The following is a 9,092-nucleotide window of genomic DNA, read 5'->3' as shown; positions in this document are numbered from 1 at the left end:
GTGACCTTTGACCTAACAAGATGGTATTGTTATTGCCGGTATCGTTCGTTGAGCTTGGGTGTTTGATTTGTGTGTTTAACCGCCTACATTTATTCATGTATATACATACGGGGGCCAGATACGACTGCCGACCAACTTCACACCAGCATTAACCCCTTCTGCATGTGTCTGTGTGGGATTGTAACCAATGCAATTTACAATGGAAATATTGATAGCTCTATTCTTCACCAGCGCAATATTTACTGTTCATGTGGATAGCGGTTCCTCGTGTGTTCGTTTCACCAAAAATGATCCGTGTCAACAATTCTATTTTCATTTCAATAAGGATGGAAGCATATCTAAAAACGAAAGCAACATTTTTAATGTTACTGCAAAATTAGGAAACTCAAAACGTGAAGCACTAGATGCATTTTTCTGCATGGTATTTTACACGCCTTGTGGGGCAAGTGTTGATTACTTGCTTCCAAAAGTCAAAAAACCACATGTGGTGCCATGTCGAGAATTCTGTAAGTCCACTTGGAAATTGTGGCGCCGGATGTTTATAAAAAAGAGGATACCCGAAGAATCTGCCTGGCCTTGGGGACTGAGGTGTGAGAGCTTCCCCAAAAAAGACTGTATAAAGCGTTCAGGTATTGTTTTAACATGTTAGATACTGTATTATTTGTGTTCCAGAAAAAAAAATTTTTTTTGAGGGTTTCCGTATGTTGCTTTAATGAATTCAATCAAAATATAATTGTATCAAGTAAATCTTCCACAATCATACATCTTTAGAAAGGTTATGAGTTTATACAAACTCTTAGACAATTTATAAAACTATACTACAATGTTAAAAGTTTCTAAAACTATGCAATGTATTCAAAGGATAGTATGGTTATCTAGCATTTGAAAGCTTCGTAAAATGTTTCAATGTTAAAGAGATTTTGAAAAGATAAAATGTTATACGTATACATATTTGATAATGATTTTTTTAAGCTACTTTTGATTCTTAGTTTTGTTTTCGGGAATATCATTATAAACTCATGCGACTGGATGTTGCTATTGTTTTATATTGTTATTTTTATTTATTTTAACTGACGTGTTTCGTAGACTAGTTTCAGTATATCTTGGATAATTATATGTATACATATGTAGAGACTCCGAAGAAAACAAACTGTGACCCGTAGTGTACATTGCCATACATTTTTATCTCTCGGGTAATGCACGTGAACTGAGATAAGATTTGAGCAGGGCCACCTGACCGCGCTGACACGGCCCCGCCTGGCATTCAACAATAACCTGCTGGGGAGATTTGTATATTTCACATACGCGTGTATATTATCTTTATTACTGATCTAGTTCCCTTTCACGTCCAATCGAACATGTGTTTCACTTTGTATAAAGCAGAATACCTTCGCCACCATTATTTCTATCGTGGCGTATTGGGTATTGTAATAATATTTTCTCTCTTTTTGTCTGTGTTAATATCAATGACAAAGTAAAATATTGTTACATACATTTATACGCCTGAATGAATTGCTGCTAAAATGGTAAAAATAAAGGTATAATACTAATAAACTTGTCACCACGACTTGTTTCGTAATCACTATAAAATGTTCATATTATAATTATGACAAAATATAATAAATATATAACATTTTGTAAATTACATTTCACTTGATACCGACATAATGCAGTCACAGTTCAATGAACCACAAGGGTACATCTATGATTTCAACTGCGCCACAGGAAGGGCGTAAGAATTGTACTTGCTTCCCAAAATACATGATCGTAAGAAGCGACTAAATTTGGGATCTTGTCTGTTCTCTTTTAAATACACGTTAACACCTGTAAAGAATGCTTCGGGTTCTATTACATATCTTCATGTTATGAGTTGGACGTCTAGTTCGTCTCTTGTCAGTATAATGTGACCGGGTAGGGTGTCCTGCTGGGAGGATGGTGTTTGTGGGTAGCACTATAATGTCGGCATCAGTTCCGTGCAGTTACAAGGAGACAAAAAACGAACATACCGCAGCCGCCCAAAACACACAACCAATTACCCCAGGTATCCATCTCATACACAGAAAGAGACCGTCTTTAAATCACCCTAGCTGTTGATAGGTCGTTAAATCAATACTAAACCAAACCCGAAATATGATTTCCTAATAGACCTGTATCGCCGACGGAGATGGCAGACGGCGATATCATGTAAAACGGCATTATTTTCCATGAATTGAAGGCAGAATTAAAGTATAAGATATACATACTATATAAATGCTTTTTATATTAGACTAAGATGAGCATGGTCTACTGCGCCCATTAGAACCATATTGGAAGAGTGTTGTTTTGGCATCAGTAATAAGTAGTATAAACACATAATGCCAATAAGACTACTGGGCATGTACTTCTGTTATAACAGATAGTTACTCAGTTTTCATTGTTAACGGCTCTGTATATGTAGGATAGCGTGTAGACTGGCCCTTCGTCTCTAGAATGTTAAAATCAGAACTAACGTTGAGCATTATAATGTTGGTCTCTTGATATGTCTGCTACTTGCCTAAATTTCAAACGAGGGGAAGATAATTCTAGTATTAGAGTGTAGCTGAGCCATTCTTTACAAAGTAAGTCTAGAAGTAGTTCCCCGGAGTCGTTTTCCCTTCCGAAATACCTGGTCCAGATATCCTTTTACTTTTTTCAAGGTTCTCCTCGCAAATCAACATTTTATATATTTACGTCGGGTATCACTACAAAATTCAATACTCTGTCCAATTTGCGCTTTGATTTTGAATTGCATGAAAACAATAGGATATGCCAACAAACAAATGAAACCGAAAAAACAACAGAATATACCAACAAACAAATGAAACCGAAAACAACAGAATATACAAACAAAAAAAATGAAACCGAAATTCAAGCTCAAATTCAATAAAATGATTGCAGACATGAATACCAAAATATTGTTGTTTGGAGACCCTTGAAAAGGTACAAGGATAAAAAGACCAGGTGTTCCGGAAGAGTAAGCATCTACTGCTCCATCGACAACCCCCGTCATACAAATCTAGGTCAAACTCGATTTTCACCCGATTCCTCTATCTTTCCTTATTGTAATTACCATCGATCTTTGGCTGTTCCATATTACGTGTTTACTATGATATATATGTTGATAAATATTGTGTGTGTGATTTTCAATACCATTTCGATTTGTTGCCGTGCTTGTTGCGTTATGTTAGTCCTGCCTGGTTATCTTGTCCTCATTTTGATATCATGGCATTACCTGGATTTAACCTAGATTTGTATGACGGCTCTTGTCCATGATGCAAAAGGCGTTTCCCCTTCTTGAACACCCTGTCCTAATATACTTAAGACGGGGTATCAATGCAGATAATTATTTTATACTCACCCGTCGTTTTTATCGAAACTGAGTTAAATATTGTTGTCGCTTACAGTCCTCAAGCGTATTTTTTGGTCTGTTTTGTTTTAAGATTACCAATAGAATTGCTTTAAGCGAAGAATTGCTATTTAAAATTTATTGCGTAGTCATGTTTATCCCAATGTTGGTAACTTATCGTTTTTCCATTTTGCTTTCCCATACGCACACTGTTTAGTATGAATAATGACCTTGAAGTCAAGTGGTAATTTAATTACTGTTTCAGTTATCGTTCAATTATAGTCTTGTTAGCCAATGGAGAGAGATATGAATGGTGTCAACGTATCTGACTTGGTGGTCATTTGCCTGTGTCAGATGACGTTAATCGAGGACCTCTACGCATTGAGGGAGGCGCAACTTTATTTCATGTTTATTTTCACCTGAAAATCGTTAAGTTAATTATATTGTCATGTAAAGCTATATTCAGAGTATCATGTATGTGTGAAATCAGTTCCATTGTAAGCCTCTGAGCTAGGCACACATCTACACTTACCTTCAGGTCTAATTTGAAATGGTGCCAGACAATTCGAATGTTTTGCTGTTATTACAGTATCCGAGACTTTGATGATTACACCCTTTCTAACCCTTTCTATTTTTAAACATTTGTGTATGCGAGTTTTGATTTGGCAGTCTCCTATTCTGTAGTTCCCCAACACTATTCGGCCTAGAGTAGACTGGTCACCAGCCTTATTTTTTTTTTTTTTTGTGCTAGAATTACTCCACTGATATTCTCATACTAGACTATCCTCCCCCATCCACACCCCCATCCAATAACCCCCACCCACACCAGATTGAAACTTAGAATCAGAAATTTCCTCGAGACCGAAATCATAAAGCTCAATTTTATTCATAATCTTCAGAGACAGGTGGGTCAGGTCAAGGCCTAAAAGACGAGTTATAAAAGGACGAAACAGCTGTATGGCTGCAATTCATATTCATTCAGACTTATAAATATTACTCATTGGTATGTCTTATGCACAATATCTTGAATGATCATCCTGCAGAACGCACTAATTTGAAATTTTGTTTAGTTCTAGAATAGATGCTCGACAGATAATTGCAGCCATGGTTTTTACTTTCCTGATTTTTCGTGTATACATGCTCAAATTTCGATGGGTTTTTTTTATAATTCCTTTTCATATCTTTTGGCTGGAGGGTATTATTCCCTTAACAATAAAGTGTTATTTTACTATCTTTGTATGAGTTCCCTTGCATTCATCGAGATGTTATTTGAGTTGCCAGGTGTCACTGCAATTGTGAATATTGTCTGCTAAGTCCTCTCGTACCTGTAGTATATTATGGTCCACTGGTTTTGATTTAGTTTGCATTATATTTCGCTACCGTCCGGTGATTATGTATGAAGATAACAATCAGAAGAGGTCCTAAAACTGATACCTCTAAGATTACGGCAGGCTAAATCTGCTAGGTGGACAGAGTTTAATGGCATCTCTACTAAACGAAGAAGTGAATTCATCTTATCTATAAAAGATCTTTATCTTGTGGTTATATGATAAATTGCTGGTCGCTTTTGACAAGTATAGGTTGATATCTGCACAATGTTGTTTCTAAATCAATACTTATGAAGTTATTTTTGCAGAGTTTTTTGACGTAAATCTTACTTCAAAATTTGAATATGAATTATCTAGATGTTTAACCTTTCATCTGCCGCAGTGATGATTTTTAGCCTTTAATTAGCGACATTGGTTAATTTTAGCCTTTATTCAGCGGTAGTGATGAACATTAACTTTTCATCAGCGACAGTGATGAATTTTAACCTTTCCTCAGCGTCAATGATGAATTTTAACCTTTCATCAGCGGAGTGATCAATTTCGCTTATGAAATGATTTTATGAATAACGCTGGTAATTTTGTCTCGCACTTAGAATCAGGTTCTGGGACTGACCATCAACTATCTTCTTTGTTGACGGTAGCCATATACAAGTTTTTAGACTTCTATATGATCCCTTTTCGAAGGAACATTATGCCTAAGTACCGTTGGTTTTCTACATTTCATATGATATAGTAGCACAAACTAATCAGAGTCAGTTGATTGTTATAGATTACGGCACATGGAAATACCTTCACAAACATTCCAAACTTGACAATGAGATTCCAATTTTGAGGGACGATGATGATGAGATTGAGGACACGCCGCCCCTTCAGACACCCGAACCTATTCATCCGCGTCGGTATGACGTCATAGACCAGGGCAATAGCAGTTTGTACCGGGGCTGGGCCGACGTCCAGGAAACAGGAGCTGCCAATGATTACTGCAGGTACCTCTTAATGTTACTGACAGAATAATTCAAAGAAAATCGATTAGCATGAGGATTATTGATGAAGATGCAATATTATCTAATGCAAAAAACGAATCTATGTTATGCCTGTTTTCACTCAATTTGTAATATAATCACTGATAAGGTGTGGGGTATTCCATCCTTGATGTTCCATGGTTTGCATTCACTTTCGATCTTCGCTCTAGCGAAAGTGAACGTTATCCTTTAGAATCGAGAATAGGAATATTTTGCTTCCTTAACGCTCTTCATCGAATATTATTTTCGTTATATTTTACTGCTTGTTGAGTGATAATATATTACTCAATTTGTCGAATAGGGTCGTCGGGAAAGGGAAGAAACAGTTTTTGGCTTGTGCCCTGGCCGGAAGTAGTGGCCAGGATCACCGGTATGTGTCAAAGATGGGATTTGACCATGGCCTTCATAACACGTGGTACATGCGTGACGCCGACAATGACGGAAGAGATGATTATTGCAGGTAAAATCAATATTAACAAGTGCTAAATGTAATGGGAAACCATTACAGAAGTCACCCAATCACCCCAGTCATACCATTACGTTTATCATCCCTCAATATCCCTATATACAATGTACCAAATTTCATTGAAATCAAACAATATCTAAATTTCGACCAATCAGAAGCTTTCGTATGGTTGCTATGGTAGCGAACCCCATTCAGTTGGTTTTGCAGTCCCCTAATACCCTACATACAAAATTTCATCAAAATCTGACAATATATATATTTAAATCAATCAGAGGCCAGGAAATGGCAGCCATTTTGTTGAAATATGAAAGTGAGGTTACAAGAGTGACCGGAGTCCCATGATATAGCTCCGACCAAAATTTGATCAAAAACTTTGTTTGGGGGACTTAATTAAATATTTCTTTTTTCGCTTATTATTTCAAAACCGACTCGAGTGTAATTATTGAAATGCGATAAAAAGAAAACAGGATGATGCTTATGGCCCAGGTTGTGTATACAACTTGAAAATAATCCTAATTTGATGTTTGAAGCAATATGTAACGATATATGTTTTGTCTAGCTTTAGAGTATATGCTTAAATTTGTCCCCGCCCTAAATTAAGTTGTATATGAACTTATACATTGTAGTGCATTGAGCGAAATGTCAGTGTCAATGTTTTTTCAAAACGAATCCCATTTCTTTAAAATTGTGATGCATTAAAGCGAAGTACTCTTTCCAATATGTCTACACTAAATGTTTTTACACGTGCAGATTAGAGATTTATCATGTAGATCCGACATTTTTAAAACTCATGTCTTACCCAATCGGCGTTCATAGCAGTTCTTCGGCAACTTACAAATGTTATACAATGTTCGGATAAAGTCTTAGAAAATGATACTGCTTGATAATTGTTTGACTATTGGGTAACATGCAACTTCCACGAATGCGGTAGTATTATATCTTCTGTTTGACGTTGATACTTTTTTTTTCATTTCTTCTATAGATAATCATGAAACAAAAAACCCTGCTTCGTGACAAATAGAGTTGATCTTTAAAACTCTTTGTTAATCGATCGATGTTATCTTACATGGGAATATGCGTCTATAAAGTGTTTGAAGTAATGACAATAGTATGACGTTTGTGTGATAGCCTTTATGCGACACGCGCAGTGAAAGCAGAACCCAACCTGCCAACAGTATTTAATTGTATGGTACGATTTCGATACTGATACTTTCATTTTGGTATGTGTTTTTGGGCGAGAGTGGCTATTGTTCACCACTGTCAAGCTATTATCTGATATGGGGATTCGGGGAGGTCGGATGGCACAGTGGTTCTCCGTTCGGTCTACAAGGTATGAAGTCACTAGCCCGATAACGTGGGGTTTCCCCTGGCACTCCGGGTTCCTCCCACATACCTCTCCAACGCTTCCATCCGGGTCAACAAGTGTGATTTAATTAAGTTGATATAGCCTGTTTCGTAATTATCATTGTTGTTATTTGGTTTAACTGATAATTCAATCAATTTATCTGTTGATTAAAAAAAAGTGTATTTATATCTAACGTTAAATGTCTGTGCTACTTTAGTTTTGTACCTTTATTACAGGTGTGTAGGAAACAGTACTGTGTCTATAATATCCTGTATGAAGGCGGAGAGCAATGGTTTCCGGAGCAGTCCATTGGTGGGCGGAAGTCAATATTCCTTTAATTTGATTGGCTCAGATGGATGTTTCGGACAGGAAGTGAATCCTGTTACTGGTCTTTAACACATTGTTCACCGCAATTAAGAAAGTGCTATTACTATGTGCCGTATTCATGTACAGTATGTATGCGCGATGAATGACAGATCTATGGTCTAGTACACGTTTTATTTTATTGAGAATATTGATGTATGGGAAAAAATGGGAAAACATCGTTAACACATTGTCTCTTGGTATAACAAAACATATATGGTTTGTATAAATATTTCATTGTTATTTATTAAAGGAATACCAAATCAATTATGTCTGGATTTAGTTTTATTGATGAAGGACAGATTGGATTGAATTATTACATGAAGAAATGACTTATTGAATCATTTATTCATTCATTATTTTAACTTTACATCTTCAAGAATATATTCTTACAACCTAATTTTAATGAACATTAATCCATTTTTCTATTGATATAAACATCCTACAATAAATGTTTGCCCTGTGTTTAAATATAACAGATCTCATCATCAATTCAATTGCATTTAACATATAAATATGTCAATTCAAAGTTGTATTGCAAAGGACCCTTTTATCAATTGTACAAAATTTCATCGTTTAACCGAAAATCAGAAGAAGAAATAAAATTTCGCGGAAAATAAAGAATGGGCCGTTATTTTCTCATTAACATTCTTCACTTTCCTCGATGTATCTGTTTTTAACGACTTTATTCCTTCAATGAAGTCCTATATAGCGATATCTATAACCATTCAAAAAAACAACTATAAACGTATCTTGGTAGGCCGATGTTAATTAAATGTAAAATATGATTGATTAGTTTTTAGCAAATTCATATCCACAAAAATAATTTGTTTGCATATTCGCTTACAACTTAAGATAAACTAAAGCTGATGCATGTGACTTAAAACAACAAACGTGTTTTTCTGATATGTGTTTATCATGTATATATGACGTCTGGGAATGTAAAGACTTACAATAGAGAGGAGGAAGGAATGAAATAGTAACGTGTGGTCACCAAAGTCGTACATGGAATAAGGGGAGTAACTCGTCATTTCAGTATAAACGGTGAAGTTAAATTCAGGATTGTACTGAGCATTATATTTAAGCAGACCTCTAGTTCATAACATACGTATTAGGATAACTTGATGATTATCTTGTATGTACTTTACTATTAAAGTACATGTAGTAGTTTACAATTACAGGTAGGAAGCGTATATAACCAGTC

General features: G+C 35.8%; 1 protein-coding gene across 1 annotated transcript; it reads left to right on the top strand.

Moving 5' to 3' along the window:
* On the top strand, window positions 1-8,158 carry LOC117336829. Its single transcript, XM_033897491.1, has 4 exons — window positions 1-629; window positions 5,462-5,678; window positions 6,016-6,174; window positions 7,762-8,158. The coding sequence occupies exons 1-4, from the start codon at window positions 188-190 to the stop codon at window positions 7,919-7,921; spliced, it is 978 nt and encodes a 325-aa protein (XP_033753382.1). The 5' UTR covers window positions 1-187; the 3' UTR covers window positions 7,922-8,158.
* Window positions 8,159-9,092: the final 934 nt, after the last annotated feature.

The sequence above is a fragment of the Pecten maximus genome, chromosome 1 (assembly GCF_902652985.1).
Source record: "Pecten maximus chromosome 1, xPecMax1.1, whole genome shotgun sequence".
Lineage (NCBI taxonomy): Eukaryota > Metazoa > Mollusca > Bivalvia > Pectinida > Pectinidae > Pecten > Pecten maximus.
Note: the sequence above shows the minus strand (reverse complement) of the source record. Positions and strands in the feature narration are given on the sequence as shown.

Excerpts from the sequence above, each read along its gene's own strand:
- LOC117336829 (XM_033897491.1), top strand. The coding sequence starts at position 188 with ATGCAATTTACAATGGAAATATTGATAGCTCTATTCTTCACCAGCGCA. Across the intron at positions 5,679-6,015 it reads GCTGCCAATGATTACTGCAG|GGTCGTCGGGAAAGGGAAGA; the intron begins GTACCTCTTAAT and ends TTTGTCGAATAG. Across the intron at positions 6,175-7,761 it reads GGAAGAGATGATTATTGCAG|GTGTGTAGGAAACAGTACTG; the intron begins GTAAAATCAATA and ends CCTTTATTACAG.